Below are 19,551 nucleotides of genomic sequence, written 5' to 3' on the forward strand. Positions count from 1 at the left end.
GATAATTTTTGCAGAATTCTGCATGCAGAGTCTCAATTTGGTGTTTGTCCCATTTTGTGAATTCTTGGTTGGTGAGCGAACACCAGACCTCTCAACCATAAAGGGCAATGGATTCTATAACTGATTCAAGTATTTTTAGCCAGATCCTAATTTCTCTCTCTCTCTCTCTCTCTCCCTCACCCTCCTGCTCCCTCTCTGCCTATCTCTCTCCCTCTCTCCCTCTATCCTCCACCCCCTCCATCTTCCTCTCTCTCTGTCCCGCAGGTCTGAGGAGCTCTCTACAGAGGATGCAGCTGGAGTATGTGGATGTGGTGTTTGCCAACCGGCCCGACAGCAACACCCCCATGGAGGGTAAGTAACCTGGGGGGAAGAGGGAGGGAGAGAGGGTGACTGTCAGGGATAGGAGCGATTGATGGTATTGTTGTTGGTTTACTTTGGCACTCATTTGTTTCACATGCACACACAGACATGTGCATGCACAAACACACACACACAAGCAAGCAAACAAACACAAATAAACACACTCACACAGGCATGTACACACAGCCTCTCCCCCCCCACCCTCTCTCTCTCTCTCTCTGTGTTCAGTAAGTTTGAACAAGGCCTCTGTGTGTGTGTTGCCCCCCTCCCCTCTCCTCATTCTACTGAAACAGGATTAGAGCCCCCCTCGGGGGTAGCTGGTGTATTTTTGGCTTCGTCTCCATGGATAGTGAAGCCCTACTGTGCTCTCTCTCTTTCTTTTCCGCTTATTTTATCTCTCTTTCTCTAATTTGTGTCTCTTTGCTCCTTTTTTTCTCTGCCTTTGCCTTTGCTTACTTACTTCCACTCTTTCTCTGCTCTCCTATCTTTCTATTTCCCTCGCTCTCTCTGCAACAGAGTGGGTCACAACACTAACTAGCTAGCGATTCCGCATCTCTAACCCCCTTCTCGCTCTCCATCCCTTCCTCTATTTCTTGGAGTGGATAGACAGCCCCTACTGTTCTCTCTAGGCTCAGCTCCTTCTCTCTCCCTCAGTCCTAAACAAGCCACCGGGGGGCCAGACTGTACACAACCTGAGCCTGTCACCCAGAGCTGCTGATGACTGTCACACGTGCCCCATGAAGACATTTTCAAAGAAAGACCGCTAGATCGTCTTTACCCCACGGTCAACAACAGACAATGCTGTCTCTTCAGATGTACCCATCACTACCAAATACAATACTGATTGACTGATTGATTGACTGATTGACAGACAGACACGGAAAGACAAGCAGATGGATAGATGGACAGATGGACTGACAGACAGAGAGACAGACACACATACACAAACTCTCTCTCACACGCACACACCCAGCTGTGATCCCATCCCAGCTAACAATTTTAGGGAAAGAGAAAGCTTTTGCAATGTTACCCTTAATGTTCCCCAGATATTTGAGTGTCTAGTTTTCCGTCAGTTAGGGGAACATTGTATGTTAGCAAAAACCTCATGAGAACCTATTTAGCATGTTTTGGTGTTAGAGTTAGAACACTTTCTAAATGTCAAACAGAGCATACCCAGAACGTGGTTGATATGTTCTCAAAATATAAGATATTCATGTTCTAGACACGTTTCATTGGAATGTTGCAAAAACAGTTCTGTGTCCAGTTTTCTGAGGATTAGGACAATATTCCGTCAATGTCCCACCAAACATACACAGAACAGGGTTGCCATGTTCTCAGAATAAAATATATTAATGCTCTAGACATGTTTCATGGGAACGTTGCAGGAACATTTCTGTGTATCAGTCAGGATGTCACCTTATGATCCCAAAGAAATGTTCTCCCCAAAATAAAATGGTACATTACACATCACCCCTTAATCCTGTTGCCGAGCCCATCAAGGCCCTGATTGGTGAACCACTGATCCATTCACAGCTCTTTGTCTTTTGGCAAGGTTAGGGACACACAGTGCTTTTAAAATGCAGTGTTTTCAACTTACATATTTGACACTCATTGGCATACATGAATACATTGTGCATGTCCATTTATATAGTAATTCATATTCAGCTTGTCCTCATCTGGGATTTAAACTCACAACCTCTTGGTTCACATCCTTCTGATCTTTCTGCTACACCACCATATCTGTGTCAGTTATCAGGCAAGAACAGCTCAAATAAGCAAAGAGAAATGACAGGCCATCATTAATTTAAGACATGAAGGTCAGTCAATACGGAAAATGTCAAGAACTTTGAAAGTTTCTTCAAGTGCAATCGTAAAAAACATCAAGCGCTATGATGAAACTGGCTCCCATGAGGACCGCCACAGGAATGGAAGACCCAGAGTTACCTCTGCTGCAGAGGATAAGTTCATTAGAGTTACCAGCCTCAGAAATTGCAGCCCAAATAAATGCTTTACAGAGTTCAAGTAACAGACACATCTCAACATCAACTGTTCAGAGGAGACTGTGTGAATCAGGCCTTCATGGTCGAATTGCTGCAAAGAAACCACTACTAAAGGACACCAATAAGAAGAAGAGACTTGCTTGGGTCAAGAAACACGAGCAACGGACATTAGACCAGTGGAAATCTGTCCTTTGGTCTGATGAGTCCAAATGTGAGATTTTTGGTTCCAACTGCTGTGTCTTTGTGAGATGCGGTGTCGGTGAACGGATGATCTTCGCATGTATATTTTCCACCTTAAATCATGGAGGAGGAGGTGTTATGGTGTGGGGGTACTTTGCTGGTGACACTGTCTGTGATTTATTTAGAATTCAAGGCACACTTAACCGCCATGGCTACCACAGCATTCTGCAGCGATACGCCATCCCATCTGGTTTGCGCTTAGTGGGACTATCATTTGTTTTTCAACAGGACAATGACCCAACACACCTCCAGGCTGTGTAAGGGCTATTGGACCAAGAAGGAGAGTGAAGGAGTGCTGCATCAGATGACCTGGCCTCCACAATCACCCGACCTCAACCAAATTGAGATGGTTTGGGATGAGTCGGACCGCAGGGTGAAGGAAAAGCAGCCAACAAGTGCTCAGCATATGTGGGAACTCCTTCAATACTGTTGGAAAAGCATTCCAGGTGAAGCTGGTTGAGATAATTGCAAGAGTGTGCAAAGCTGTCATCAAGGCAAAGGGTGGCTATTTATGGTTACTACATGATTTCATATGTGTTATTTCATAGTTTTGATTTCTTCACTATTATTCTACAATGTAGAAAATAGTAAAAATAAAGAAAAACCCTTGAATGAGTAGGTGTTCTAAAACTTTTGACAGGTAGTGTATTTTTCTAAGAATGTGAGAGTAGTGTGATGAACCCAGGCCATCAGCACCAATGATGAATGCTCTAACCACTGTCCTAATAAGGGATAACCCTAGGGGCATGGGCTTAAGTATAGGTAGGCCCTGTCCAGAAGAAAACCCTAACCCCTTCTCCCTAGGCACTTGTGTAGATCTGAAACAACTTGATAGGCATAAGCAATAGGGTTAATGCACTTTGAAGTACATTTCAGCTCTGCTAAAAGTACACTCAAGAAAAACTATTTTATTGATTGTAGTGATTCAAGAGTAACATTAAAACAGGGTTACATGCCCACCAACAACAACTATGCCATAAACCCTAAAATTGCTGAAATAAATACATCAAATCGATGACAAGGCAACAGTAAACATGTCGTCCCCCACAAATGATGCAGCGCCAATTACCCTTGGGCCAATTACTGACAATTATTAAAACTTATGTTGGGTGGATTAATGAGAGAGAGAGAAAAATCTATAAAGTATTTATTCCCCCCCGTTGGAAATCAAAACTTAATAGCATTTCCTATGACAGAAAACAGCTATTGGATATCAGAGCAGCGATCACTAACCTCAATTTGGGTGAACATTTCTACTTCAACGAGTCGGCAGCTCTCGACGTTCTGCTTACTCCAGACCAGGCCCTAATCCACGGGACTCGAAAGAGGAAGCAGCAGCGAAAGAGAGGCAGGCGAGGCGACATCCTGACAAGACTACGTCGGTGAGCAAATAGACCGCCATTGTCTTCTGTTCTATTGGCGAACTTGCAGTCACTGGAGAACAAATGGATGAGCTCCGTTCGAGACTATCCTATCAACGGGACCTGAAAAACGGTAATATCCTATGTTTCTCAGAGTGGTGGCTGAGTGGAGACATGGATAATATACATCTCGCTTATTTTTCTATGCATCGTCAAGACCGGACCTCAGACTCGAGTAAGACGAAGGGAGGAGGGGTGTGTCTCTCTGTTAACCTCTACGGGATCGTTGTCCCGTATATGGGACGGTTGAGCTAACGTGCGCTAATGTGATTAGCATGACTGTTGTAAGTAACAGCAAACTTTCAACGACATAGACATGTCTTATATGGGCAGAAAGCTTAAAATCTTGTTGATCTAAATGCACTGCCCAATTTACAGTAGCTATTACAGTGAAAAAATACCATGCTATTGTTTGAGGAGAGTGCACAACAACCAAAAACTTATCACGGCAACTGGTTTGATACATTCACCTCTGAAGGTAAATAATGTACTTACATTCAGTAATCTTGCTCTGATTTGTCATCCTAAGGGTCCCAGAGATAAAATATAGCATAGTTTTGTTTGATAAAATCAATTTTTATATTCAAATGTAGGAACTGGGTTCTACAGTTTGAACCCCTGCTGTCTCTGGCTCCACACCCACCCCGCCCGGCCATCTAGATTTGTGAAAGTTAGTGTATAAGCTAATGATCCATCATGTATGACATTCCTATGACAATACTTACATTTTGTATTACCATATCATTTTTGTATGTTCTCTATAGCTATGTACTTGAAAATGTATCAATTCGGCACATTTGGGCAGACTTGATACAAAATAGTCCAGTATTGCAATGCTTCATTGGATCAATCTGACATTTTGCACACACACTGATGCCATCTAGTGGCCAAAATCTAAATTTCGCCTAAACTGCAATATTACATTTACATTTACATTTACATTTTAGTCATTTAGCAGACGCTCTTATCCAGAGCGACTTACAGGAGCAATTAGGGTTAAGTGCCTTGCTCAAGGGCACATTTACGTCATTTAGCAGACGCTCTTATCCAGAGCGACTTACAAATTGGTGCATTCACCCTATAGCCAGTGGGATAACCACTTTCCAAATGTATTTATTTTTTTATTTTTTTATTTTTTTTTGGGGGGGAGGGGGGGGTAGAAGGATTACTTTATCCTATCCCAGGTATTCCTTAAAGAGGTGGGGTTTCAAATGTCTCCGGAAGGTGGTGAGTGACTCCGCTGTCCTGGCGTCGTGAGGGAGCTTGTTCCACCATTGGGGTGCCAGAGCAGCGAACAGTTTTGACTGGGCTGAGCGGGAACTATGCTTCCGCAGAGGAAGGGGAGCCAGCAGGCCAGAGGTGGATGAACGTAGTGCCCTCGTTTGGGTGTAGGGACTGATCAGAGCCTGAAGGTACGGAGGTGCCGTTCCCCTCACTGCTCCATAGGCAAGCACCATGGTCTTGTAACGGATGCGAGCTTCAACTGGAAGCCAGTGGAGTGTGCGGAGGAGGGGGGTGACGTGAGAGAACTTGGGAAGGTTGAACACCAGACGGGCTGCGGCATTCTGGATGAGTTGTAGGGGTTTAATGGCACAGGCAGGGAGCCCAGCCAACAGCGAGTTGCAGTAATCCAGACGGGAGATGACAAGTGCCTGGATTAGGACCTGTGCCGCTTCCTGTGTAAGGCAGGGTCGTACTCTCCGAATGTTGTAGAGCATGAACCTGCAGGATCGGGTCACCGCCTTGATGTTAGCGGAGAACGACAGGGTGTTGTCCAGGGTCACGCCAAGGCTCCTCGCACTCTGGGAGGAGGACACAACGGAGCTGTCAACCGTGATGGCGAGATCATGGAACGGGCAGTCCTTCCCCGGGAGGAAGAGCAGCTCCGTCTTGCCAGGGTTCAGCTTGAGGTGGTGATCCGTCATCCATACTGATATGTCTGCCAGACATGCAGAGATGCGATTCGCCACCTGGTTATCAGAAGGGGGAAAGGAGAAGATTAGTTGTGTATCGTCAGCGTAGCAATGATAGGAGAGGCCATGTGAGGATATGACAGAGCCAAGTGACTTGGTGTATAGGGAGAAAAGGAGAGGGCCTAGAACTGAGCCCTGGGGGACACCAGTGGTGAGAGCACGTGGTGCGGAGACAGCTTCTCGCCACGCCACTTGGTAGGAGCGACCGGTCAGGTAAGACGCAATCCAGGAGTGAGCCGCGCCGGAGATGCCCAGCTCGGAGAGGGTGGAGAGGAGGATCTGATGGTTCACAGTATCAAAGGCAGCAGACAGGTCTAGAAGGACAAGAGCAGAGGAGAGAGAGTTAGCTTTAGCAGTGCGGAGAGCCTCCGTGACACAGAGAAGAGCAGTCTCAGTTGAATGACCAGTCCTGAAACCTGACTGGTTTGGATCAAGAAGGTCATTCTGAGAGAGATAGCAAGAGAGTTGGCTAAAGACGGCACGCTCAATAGTTTTGGAAAGAAAAGAAAGAAGGGATACTGGTCTGTAGTTGTTGACATCAGTGGGATCGAGTGTTGGTTTTTTGAGAAGGGGTGCAACTCTCGCTCTCTTGAAGACGGAAGGGTCATAGCCAGCGGTCAAGGATGAGTTGATCAGCGAGGTGAGGTAGGGGAGAAGGTCGCCGGAGATGGTCTGGAGAAGAGAGGAGGGGATGGGGTCAAGCGGGCAGGTTGTTGGACGGCCTGCAGTCACTAGTCGCAAGATTTTATCTGGAGAGAGAGGGGAGAAAGAAGTCAAAGCATAGGGTAGGGCAGTGTGAGCAGGACCAGCAGTGTCATTAGACTTAACAAACGAGGATCGGATGTCGTCAACCTTCTTTTCAAAGTGGTTGACGAAGTCATCCACAGAGAGGGAGGAGGGGGGGGGGGGGGGGGGGGAGGATTCAGCAGTGAGGAGAATGTGGCAAAGAGCTTCCTAGGGTTAGAGGCAGATGCTTGGAATTTAGAGTGGTAGAAAGTGGCCTTAGCAGCAGAAACAGATGAAGAAAATGTAGAGAGGAGGGGGTGAAAAGATGCCAGGTCGGCAGGGAGTTTAGTTTTCTTCCATTTCCGCTCAGCTGCCCGGAGCTCTGTTCTGTGAGCTCGCAATGAGTCGTCAAGCCACGGAGCTGGAGGGGAGGACCGAGCCGGCCGGGAGGATAGGGGACACAGGGAGTCAAAGGATGCAGAAAGGGAGGAGAGGAGGGTTGAGGAGGCAGAATCAGGAGATTGGAGGGAGAAGGATTGAGCAGAGGGAAGAGATGATAGGATGGAAGAGGAGAGAGTAGTGGGAGAGAGAGAGCGAAGGTTGCGGCGGCGCGTTACCATCTGTGTAGGGGCAGAGTGAGTAGTGTTGGAGGAGAGCGAGAGAGAAAAGGATACAAAGTAGTGGTCGGAGACATGGAGGGGAGTTGCAGTGAGATTAGTAGAAGAGCAACATCTAGTAAAGATGAAGTCAAGCGTATTGCCTGCCTTGTGAGTAGGGGGGGACGGTGAGAGGGTGAGGTCAAAAGAGGAGAGGAGTGGAAAGAAGGAGGCAGAGAGAAATGAGTCAAATGTAGACGTAGGGAGGTTGAAATCCCCCAAAACTGTGAAGGGTGAGCCATCCTCAGGAAAGGAACTTATCAAGGCGTCAAGCTCATTGATGAACTCTCCAAGGGAACCTGGAGGGCGATAGATGACAAGTATATTAAGCTTAAATGGGCTAGTGACTGTGACAGCATGGAATTCAAATGAGGAGATAGACAGATGGGTTAGGGGAAAAATTGAGAATGACCACTTGGGAGAGATGAGGATTCCTGTGCCACCACCCCTCTGACCAGATGCTCTCGGGGTATGCGAGAACACATGGTCAGACGAGGAGAGAGCAGTAGGAGTAGCAGTGTTTTCAGTGGTAATCCATGTTTCCGTCAGCGCCAGGAAGTCGAGGGACTGGAGGGTAGCATAGGCTGGGATGAAGTCAGCCTTGTTGGCAGCAGAACGGCAGTTCCAGAGGCTGCCTGAGACCTGGAACTCCAGGTGTGTGGTGCGTGCAGGGACCACCAGGTTAGAGAGGCAGCAGCCACGCAGTGTGAGGCGTTTGTGTAGCCTGTGCGGAGAGGAGAGAACAGGGATAGGCAGAGGCATAGTTGACAGGCTGTAGCAGATGGCTACAATAATGCAGAGGAGATCGGAATGAAATGAACTAAACATCTGGGAAAGGAGAGAGCAAGACCTCCCTCACCAAAAAAAAAATATAACTCTCCCAACTTCCACCTCAGAAACTATAATTGTTTCACTGAACCACCCGAATAAAACTCTCCCAACTTCCACTTTAGAAATTAGAATTGTTGTAAACTACAGCGGTTCAATGTTTCAAGGACTAGACTCAACTTACTTTATTCAGCTAGCTAACTATGACGCCATAGCTAACTAGCATGCTAGCATCCAATAACACACAGTTTAGCACCAATACTTGGTTACAACAAACTACCAATAGTGTGTTAACACACTAAACAGATAATTTGTGTCCGTGTCTAGTTCTTTCATAACGCAGCAATAATTAAACGTTGGCTAGCTAGCACAAAGATATTGTATTTAGCTACCACAGTACAGCCAGCTGGTAGTGTTGGCTAGCTAGCAATGGCTGCTGTGTTGACTTTGTTTGAAAAACGGCGTCGCTGCGAACGAATGTAGCTGGCTAAAAAGATATTTAATTTAGTTGCTACCGTTGCTAATAGCTACTAGCCAGCTAGTCCAGGAGGTGAGTTAGCTAGCTAGCTTCGTGCTACACCCGGCACCGCCGAATACAAAAGTAACCTACAATAACTACATACAACAACTACCCACAACAGCCCACGATGCCTACCTATAATACCTAATAATATACAGCCCACGATGCCTACCTATAATACCTAACTACAATCTAAATACATAGTTTAAGCCTTACTCGACAAAGCCCAAGCTATGTATAAAGCCAAACTTACCCAACTTCAGCTAACTGGGTGGCAGACTGCAATTCAGTAGCTGTAATTAAGTACAGCAGCTACCAACCACCTAACGTTAATGCCTCGGATAATGAGGTTAGAAAAACAGCTGAATGGTAGGTAGCTAGCTGGCTCAATTACAGGTACTCTTAAGCGTGAAATAACATTGGAAACAACTAACCACAGTTGCTAAAAGTTACCAGTAGCTACCCGCTAGCTAGCTAGCTTTGTTGGTCCAAGTAGTGGGTTAGCTAGCACTCGTGCTTCGCCGGGGTCCGCCGAATACAATACTTACCTACAATAATTACCTACAATAACCTACAATAACCTACAATAACTACCTAAGTAAACTACCTATAATACCTGACTACAATACCTACCTACAATCTAAATACATGGTTTAAGCTTTACTCAACATCATATAAGAAGCCAAGCAATATATTATATTGTGACCTTTCTTTTGCATTTCAAAGATGATAAAAAAAAAAACTTTTTTTTTTGTTTGTATTATCTTTTACCAGATCCAATGTGTTATATTCTCCTACATTAATTTCACATTTCCACAAACTTCAAAGTGTTTCCTTTCAAATGGTATCAAGAATATGCATATCCTTGCTTCAGGTCCTGAGCTACAGGCAGTTAGATTTGGGTATGTCATTTTAGGCGAAAATTTTAAAAAAGGGTCCGATCCTTAAGGGGTTAACAACAGCTGGTGCGCAATCTTTAATGATAAGGAAGTCTCAAGTTAAAATACCTCATGATAAGCTGCAGACCATACTATTTACCTAAATGTTTTGCATCTATATTTTTCATAGCTGTCTACTTAACAAGCTGTATAGGGCCGTAAGCAAACAAGAAATTGCACATTCAGTGGTGGCGTTTCTCATGGCCAGTGATTTTAACACAGGAAAACTGAAATCCGTTTTACCTTTTTACCAGCATGTCACCAGTGCAACTAGAGGTGACAAACCTCTAGATCACCTTTTATCCGATAACATTGAGGTGTTTACCACATCAGTCACCGGCTTCATGAGTAAGTGCATTGACGACGTCGTCCCCACGGTGACTGTACCCCAGCCAGAAGACGTAAAGGCAACATCCGCACTGAGATAAAGGCTAGAGCTGCCTATTTCAAGGAGCGGGACACTAATCCAGACACTTATAAGAAATCCCGCTATGACCTCCGACGAGCCATCAAACAGGCAAAGTTTCAATACATGACTAAGATCGAATCCTACTACACCGGCTCTGGTGCTCGACGGATGTGGCAGGGTTTGCAAATTATCATGGATTACAAAGGGAAACCCAGCCGCGAGCTGCCCAGCGACGTGAGCCTACCAGATGAACTAAATGCCTTCTATGCTCGCTTCGAGGCAAGCAACACTGAACCATGCATGAGAGCACCAGCTGTTCCGGATGACTGTGTGCTCTCACTCTCCGTAGTCGATTTGAGTAAGACCTTTAAACAGGTTAACAGTCACAAGGCCGCTGGGCAGACAGAATACCAGGACGTGTTCTCAGAGCATGCGCTGACAAGCTGGCAAGTGTCTTCACTGACATTTTCAACCTATCCCTGACCCGGTCTGTAAAACCAACTTGTGTCAAGCAGACCACCATTGTCCCCATGCCCAAGAACACCAAGGTAACCTGCCTAAATGACTATCGGCCCGTAGCACTCACATCTATAGCCATGAAATGCTTTGAAAGGCTGGTCATGGCTCACATCAACATCATTATCCCAGACACCCTGGATCCACTCCAATTCGCATACCGCCCCACAGATGATGCAATCTCTATTGTACTCCACACTGTCCTCACCCACCTGAACAAAAGGAATACCTATGTAAGAATGCTGTTCATGGACTACAGCTCAGCATTCAACACCATAGTCCCCTCCAAGCTCATCATCAAGCCATGACCCTGAGACTGAACACCTCCCTCTGCAACTGGATCCTGGACTTCCTGACGGGCCGCCTCCCAGGTGGTGAGGTTAGGTAAAAACACATCCGCCACACTGACCATCAACACGGGGGCCCCTCAGGGGTGTGCTTAGTCCGCTATTGTACTCCCTGTTCACCCACGACTGCATGGCCTCAGAGACTTGGCAGTGTGGTGCCAGAACAACAACCTTTCCCTCAATGTCAGCAAGACAAAGGAGCTGATGGTAGACTATAGGAAACGGAGGGGCGAGCACGCCCCCATCCACATCGATGGAGCTGTACTGGACCGGGTCGAGAGCTTCAAGTTCCTCAGTGTCCACATCACTAAGGAATTAACATGGTCCACACACCCACAAAGATGTCAAGAGGGCACAACAGCGCGTCTTCCCCCCCAGGAGGCTGAAAAGATTTGCCATGGGCTCTTAGATCTTCAAAAAGTTCTACAGCTAAGCCCTTGAGAGCATCTTGACTGGCTGCATTACCGCTTGGTAAGGCAACTGCAAGGCACCTGATCGTAAGGTGCTACAGAGGGTGGTGAGTACGACCCAGTACATCACTGGGGCTGAGCTCCCTGCCATCCAGGACCTCTATACCAGGCGGTGTCAGAGGAAGGCCCAAAAATGTTTTAAAGACTCCTGCCACCCAACCCATAGACTGTTCTCTCTGCTACCGCATTGCAAGTCTGGAACCAATAGTACCCTGAACAGCTTCTACCCAAGCCATTAGACTGCCAAACAAGACTGCTAAATTGCTCATCAAAATCTCTTGCACTGACTCTATGCACACACACTGGACTCTACCCACACACTCACACATACTTACACTGACACCCCAACACATACAAACACAAACACACACACACTACAAACGCCCACACACACATAACATACACACACAAGCATACTAACGCCACACACACACACACACACACACACTCACACTCACTCACAAACACACACACTTTCACACTAACCACATCAGCTGCTGCTACTGTATTATCTATCCTTTTCCTAGTCACTTTACCCCTACCTATATGTACATAGATACCTCAATTAGCTCGTACCACTGTAGGTTTAAAAACTTCAGCTGCATATGCATATTAGCCAACACAGCACGTCCTACACATATAGCATACCTTGCAATACAATTTTCTCTAAAAACAGCTGGGGAAAATGTATTGAATGTGCTCTGCAATACAATAAGATGACCAGAGTTTGATTTCTAAACCAGATGAGTTCTCAAATGTCAGCAGCTGCCCAATACCATAATGTTGGATGCATTGGATAAATAAGGTATGGAGAATGATAAAGAGTCTGCAGGATTATAGAAAAAGCAGTTTGGATATGAATGTTTGAGTTTCAACCACTAAATGTTCAGTGAATGTGAATATACAGTATTTAGGTGGTTTAAATGATTAGCCTTTCCTACTAACCTTCTAAAAGTTGGCGGTGCCAAATTCTTGCCAATCCATTATTCTACTACTAACTATGACTGAGTGTGAGGCATAATTTCCATAATTTACGTTTCATACATTCGAAGAAAGAACACAGTGCATTCGGAAAGTATTGAGACCTCTTGACTTTTTCCACATTTTGTTACGTTACAGACTTATTCTAAAATTGATTAAATAAAAAAAATTCCTCATCAATCTACACACAATACCCCATAATGACAAAGCGAAAACAGGTTTTTAGAAATGTTTGATAATTAATAATAATAATAAAATAAAATAAATGTATTTACATACAGTGAGGGAAAAAAGTATTTGATCCCCTGCTGATTTTGTACGTTTGCCCAGTGACAAAGAAATTATCAGTCTATAATTTTAATGGTAGGTTTATTTGAACAGTGAGAGACAGAATAACAACAAAATAATCCAGAAAAACACATGTCAAAAAGGTTATAAATTGATTTGCATTTTAATGAGGGAAATAAGTATTTGACCCCTCTGCAAAACATGACTTAGTACTTGGTGGCAAAACCCTTGTTGGAAATCACAGAGGTCAGACGTTTCTTGTAGTTGGCCACCAGGTTTGCACACATCTCAGGAGGGATTTTGTCCCACTCCTCTTTGCAGATCTTCTCCAAGTCATTAAGGTTTCGAGGCTGACGTTTGGCAACTCGAACCTTCAGCTCCCTCCACATATTTTCTATGGGATTAAGGTCTGGAGACTGGCTAGGCCACTCCAGGATATAACATGTCATAATAATTTGAACGATTGCTCAGAAAACCAGGTGTTTTAATCGGAGTATGCTTACTTCGATTATGACCTTACGCCGATTAAGATAAGCAAAGTAAGGTGTTTACATGACAAATGCCATTCTCGGCCTACTGCTGAGCAGTATAATATTGAATTATTAGTGTGCATGTAAACGTACTCATTGTAAGATTGTGCCCACCACGGCACTTTTCTCTCTGATTGATTGGTAGGTTACACTATATTTAGATACTAGAAATACTGCCTGAAACAACTTTGCTGTCTCGGTACTCAATAAATGGTGAAACTGAATGTACAGTGCATTCAGAAAGTATTCAGACCCCTTGACTTTTTCCACATTTTGTTACGTTACAGCCTTATTCTAAAATTGATTAAATTGTTTTTTTCCCCTCATCAATCTACACACCCCATAATAATGACAAAGCAGAAACAGATTTTTAGAAACTTTTGCAAATGTATAACAAATAAAAAACTGAAATATCACATTTACATTAGTATTCAGACCCTTTACTCAGTACTTTGTTGAAGTACCTTTGGCAGTGATTACAGCCTTGAATCTTCTTGGATATGACGCTACAAGCTTGGCACACCTGTATTTGGGGAGTTTCTCCCATTCTTCTCTGCAGATCCTCTCAAGCTCTGTCAGGTTAGATGGAGATTGTCGCTGCACAGCTATTTTCAGGTCTATCCAGAGATGTTCAATCGGGTTCATGTCCGGGCTCTGACTGGGCCACTCAAGGACATTCAGACACTTGTCCCGAAGCCACTCCTGCGTTATCTTGGCCGTGTGCTTAGGGTTGTTGTCCTGTTGGAAGGTGAACCTTCGCCCCAGTCTGAGGTCCTGAGCACTCTGGAGCAGGTTTCCATCAAGGATCTCTCTGTACTTTGCTCCATTCATCTTTCCCTCGATCCTGACTAGTCTCCCAGTCCCTGCCGCTGAAAAACATCCCCATAGCAGGATGCTGCCAACACCATGCTTCACCGTAGGGATGGTGCCAGGTTTCCTCCAGACGTGACGCTTGGCATCCAGAGAATCTTGTTTCTCATGGTCTGAGAGTCCTTTAGTTGCCTTTTGGCAAACTCCAAGCGGGCTGTCATGTGCCTTTTACTGAGGAGTGGCTTCCGTCTGGCCACTCTACCATAAAGACCTGATTGGTGGAGTGCTGCAGAGATGGTTGTCCTTCTGGAAGGTTCTCCCATCTCCACAGAGGAACTCTGGAGATCTGTAAGAGTGGCCATCGGGTTCTTGTCAACTCCCTGACCAAGTCCCTTCTCCCCCGATTGCTCAGTTTTGGCCAGGCGGTCAACTCTAGGAAGAGTCTTGGTGGTTCCAAACTTCTTCCATTTAAGAATGATGGAGCCCACTGTGTTCTTGGGGACCTTCAATGCTGCAGAAATGTTTTGGTACCCTTCCCCAGATCTGTGCCTTGGCACAATCCTGTCTCGGATCTCTACGGACAATTCCTTCGACCTCATTGCTTGGTCTTTGCTCTGACATGCACTGTCAACTGTGGGACCTTACATAGACAGCTTTCCAAATCATGTCCAATCAATTTAATTTACCACAGGTGGACTACAATCAAGTTGTAGAAACATCTCAAGGATGATCAATTGAAACAGGATGCACCTGAGCTCATTACCGAGTCTCATAGCAAAGGGTCTGAATACTTACAGTGAGGGAAAAAAGTATTTGATCCCCTGCTGATTTTGTACGTTTGCCCACTGACAAAGAAATGATCAGTCTATAATTTTAATGGTAGGTTTATTTGAACAGTTAGAGACAGAATAACAACAAAAAAATCCAGAAAAACGCATGTCAAATATGTTATAAATTGATTTGCATTTTAATGAGGGAAATAAGTATTTGACCCCTCTCAATCAGAAAGATTTCTGGTTCCCAGGTGTCTTTAATACAGGTAACGAGCTGAGATTAGGAGCACACTCTTAAAGGGAGTGCTCCTAATCTCAGTTTGTTACCTGTATAAAAGACACCTGTCCACAGAAGCAATCAATCAATCAGATTCCAAACTCTCCACCATGGCCAAGACCAAAGAGCTCTCCAAGGATGTCAGGGACAAGATTGTAGACCTACTCAAGGCTGGAATGGGCTACAAGACCATCGCCAGGCAGCTTGGTGAGAAGGTGACAACAGTTGGTGCGATTATTCGCAAATGGAAGAAACACAAAAGAACTGTCAATCTCCCTCGGCCTGGGGCTCTCACCATGCAAGATCTCACCTCGTGGAGTTGCAATGATCATGAGAACGGTGAGGAATCAGCCCAGAACAACACGGGAGGATCTTGTCAATGATCTCAAGGCAGCTGGGACCATAGTCACCAAGTCACCAAGAAAACAATTGGTAACACACTACGCCGTGAAGGACTGAAATCCTGCAGCGCCCGCAAGGTCCCCCTGCTCAAGAAAGCACATATACAGGCCCGTCTGAAGTTTGCCAATGAACATCTGAATGATGCCTTAATTAGAGCTACAGCGGTCTATTTGATCTGAGCATGTGGTAGAATGAGCAGCACAAGCTTCCTTCTTTGTGCGAGTGAAATGAGTTCGGAAAAGCTGAAAGTATGCATCTTAGAAATAGTTTTCACATACAATTCGCCCTTTCCCACCTGGACAAAAGGAACACCTTTGTGAGAATGCTGTTAATTGACTACAGCTCAGTGTTCAACACCATAGTGCCCTCAAAGCTCATTATCAAGCTAAGGACCCTAGGACTAAACACCTCCCTCTGCAACTGGATCCTGGACTTCCTGACGGGCTGCCCCCAGGGTGTAAGGGTAGGCAACAACACATATTCCACGCTGATCCTCAACACGGGGGCCCCTCAGGGGTGCGTGCTTAGTCGCCTCCTGTACTCCCTGTTCACCCATGACTGCATGGCCAAGCACGACTCCAACACCATCATTAAGCTTGCCGACAACACAATGGTGGTAGGCCTGATCACCGACAACGATGAGACAGCCTATAGGGAGGAGGTTAGAGACCTGGCAGTGTGGTGCTAGGACAACAACCTCTCCCTCAACGTGATCAAGACAAACGAGATGATTGTGGACTACAGGAAAAGAAGGGCCGAGCACGCCCCCATTCTCATCGACGGGGCTGTAGTGGAGTACATTTTCATACTGGCCCCCCGTGGGAATCGAACCCACAACCCTGGCGTTGCAAGCGCCATGCTCTACCTACTGAGCTACACCTTGGCACCATTGAGAGCATCCTGACTGGTTGCATCACCGCCTGGTATGGCAACTGCTCGGCCTCCGACCGCAAGGCGCTACAGAGGGTAGTGCATACGGCCCAGTACATCACTGGGGCCAAGCTTCCTGCCATCCAGGACCTCTATACCAGGCGGTGTCAGAGGAATGCCCTAAACATTTCCAAAGACTCCAGCCACCCTAGTCATAGACTGTTCTCTCTGCTACCGCACGGCAAGCAGTACTGGAGCGTCTAGGTCCAAAAGGCATCTTAACAGCTTCTTCCCCCAAGCCATAAGACTGCTGTACAGCTAATCAAATGGCTAGCCGGACTGTTTGCATTGACCCCCCCCACTATGCATAGTCTCTTTACCCCTATCTACATGTACATATTACCTCAATTACCTCAACTAACCTGTACCCCTGCACATTGACTCGGTACCGTTACTGTATATAGCCTCATTATTGTTATTTTACTGTTGCTTTTTATTTTTTACATTAGTGTATTTAGTAAATATTTTCTTAAACTCTTATTTTTCTTAAAACTGCATTGTTGGTTAAGGGGTTCACGGTAAGGTCAACACCTGTTGTATTCGGCACATGTGACAAAATAAAATTTGATTTGATTTGGTGATACTCTCTTCATTCTTGATTCTACAAAACAGTTATCTTATAAATGTCCGTGTCCAGTTACAGGTGGTTCTACAAACCCCAGAGAAAACTCTGAAAGACATCCATGTTTTGTCCCTCGCCATCTTAGCTGCTGCACATCTAGAATTTCACAGCATTGCCGGAACTAGTCATTTCTATGCGACGCAGCCGCGGCCACCTGTAGAAGTCAATGACAGCGCGTCACACAGTGCTACCAAAACAAATACGGAGATACGGAGAACGTGATTGGCAGACGTGATCAGCATAGATGGTATCTGGATAATACATGAGTTTTGATTGGTTTGCTGTTTAGTACTTGGCAGAGTTTGCCTGTCTAGCTTGCGAACATAAATGTAAATATTTTGAAAAGAATTGCAAGAATTTACATTGCCAACAAATGGAAATGTGTTCAGAATAAATTAAGATACACAATATGTAAAAACCATCTCCTCCCTCGCAAGGGACCGATCATCTCGAAAACTAAAGCAGATACGACGCTTCGGCCCACCACCTAACAAGAAGCAGATTCCATCTTTAAGGGGATGTTTTTTGGGAAACAGTCCTTGCACGTCACTGGAACGTTCCTATAAAAACGATAGGTAATGACCTAATGAGACTTAAGGGAACGCTGTCTAAAGTTGTGGGAACGTTTGTTGTTAGCTGGGATAGGCATTGTTATCGCTGCCTTCCAGCCCTAACGCAGTGACTGATTCAGTACATTTATCATCATGTATCATGTTTGTACATCATGTAACATTCATCACTACAGTAAAAGTAAGTAGCTGTCATAAATCAGCCTATAGAAGGTCAGTCTCCTTAAATCAGCTGTTGAAGTGGTGAGAAAGACGAACAAGTCGATCACCATAAAATCCATAGGATTAAAGCTCTGCATCACTATCTACACACTGGCCTCCCCTCCCAACAAATGAAACAGGTTCAAGTGACTAATTCATCTAACACACAGGAGAAACCACTCAGGCAAATGCATCTAGATTAGTGGGGGTTTTCTGGGTTTATGTTAAGAGCTTCGTTAGGTGTGAAAACATTTATGGTTACAGGAGGCTTGGATTATTGCTTTTTGTCCAAGTGCAACAGCAAATTTTATGAGATTGAGATTTCTATGTGCCTAATGAAATCCCCAAGAAAAATATTATTCTGGGGTGAGTGCAATGTCTCTGATTGTGTATTTTCTTTTTGATTGTAATTACATGTCTGTGCCAAAGTGTGCGTGTATGTGTGTGTCACTAATTGCTTTTTAGAGTGTGTGAGACTAGTCGTGTCCCCCTGGGGGCCTGGCAAAGTGATGTGATTTGTAAAAAGTATATTTTTGTTACTATCATTCTGTCCTTCCACTCCTCCTCTCTTTCACTCTTCTATTCTTCCCTTGCCTTCCAAGTCACATATACAGTAGGGACAGGGGAGTCACAGGGCAATGAATACCAAACCTTCCACAATGCAATAACTTCCTCATGCAGTAAGCTACTCCTTAGCATATCAATATACAGTTGATGTCGGAAGTTTACATACACCTTAGCTAAATACATTTAAACTAAGTTTTTCACAATTCCTGACATTTAATCCTACTAAAAATTCCCTGTTTTAGGTCAGTTAGGATCACCACTTTATTTTAAGAATGTGAAGTTCAGGAGTAAAAACAACTCAACGTGACCAAGACAAAGGAGATGATTGTGGACTACAGGAAAAAAAAGAGGACTGAGCATGCCCCCATTCTCATCGACGGGGCTGTAGTGGAACAGGTTGAGAGCTTCAAGTTCCTTGGTGTCCACATCACCAACGACCTATCATGGTCCAAACATACCAAGACAGTCGTGAAGAGGGCACGACAAAGCCTATTCCCCCTCAGGAGACTGAAAAGATTATTTATGCATAGTCACTTTAACTCTACCCACATGTACATATTACCTCAACTAGCCGGTGCCCCCGCACATTGACTCTGCACCGGTACCCCCCTGTATACAGTATAACCTCCCTACTGTTATTTTATTTTACTTCTGCTCTTTTTTTCTCAACACTTTTTTGTTGTTGGTGTTTTATTTTACTTTATTATAAAAAAATAAATTCATTGTTGATTAAGGGCTGTAAGTAAGCATTTCACGGTAATGTCTACACCCGTTGTATTCGGCGCATGTGGCGCATGTGGCAAATAACATTTTATTTTATTTTATTTGATAATGATGGTCATTATGGCCAAACAGTTCTATTTTTGTTTCATCAGACCAGAGGACATTTCTCCAAAAAAAACGATCTTTGTCCCCATGTGCAGTTGCAAACCGTAATCTGCCATTTTTATGGCGGTTTTGGAGCAGTGGCTTCTTCCTTGCTGAGCGGCCTTTCAGGTTATGTCGATATAGGACTCGTTTTACTGTGGATATAGATACTTTTGTACCTGTTTCCTCCAGCATCTTCACAAGGTCCTTTGCTGTTGTTCTTGGATTGATCTACAAAAAATGTTTATGAGGTCTTGGCTGATTTATTTTTATTTTCCCATGATGTCAAGCAAAGAGGCAGTGCGTTTGAATGTAGGCCTTGAAAGACAT

The 19,551-nt window shown here is 44.8% G+C and overlaps 1 protein-coding gene across 1 annotated transcript in view; it reads left to right on the forward strand.

The window, feature by feature from the left end:
- The window catches only part of LOC311146567 (voltage-gated potassium channel subunit beta-1-like), a gene marked incomplete at both ends in the record, with an annotated part of 110,906 nt that overhangs the window by 61,742 nt on the left and 29,613 nt on the right, over nucleotides 1-19,551 (forward strand). The window contains one exon of the mRNA XM_084183085.1: nucleotides 265-351. Within this exon, the coding sequence (XP_084039211.1) occupies nucleotides 265-351 (87 nt within the window). The remainder of the gene's footprint in view (nucleotides 1-264; nucleotides 352-19,551) is intronic.

The sequence above is a fragment of the Coregonus lavaretus genome (genome assembly GCF_964263955.1).
Source record: "Coregonus lavaretus genome assembly, chromosome: 19".
NCBI lineage: Eukaryota > Metazoa > Chordata > Actinopteri > Salmoniformes > Salmonidae > Coregonus > Coregonus lavaretus.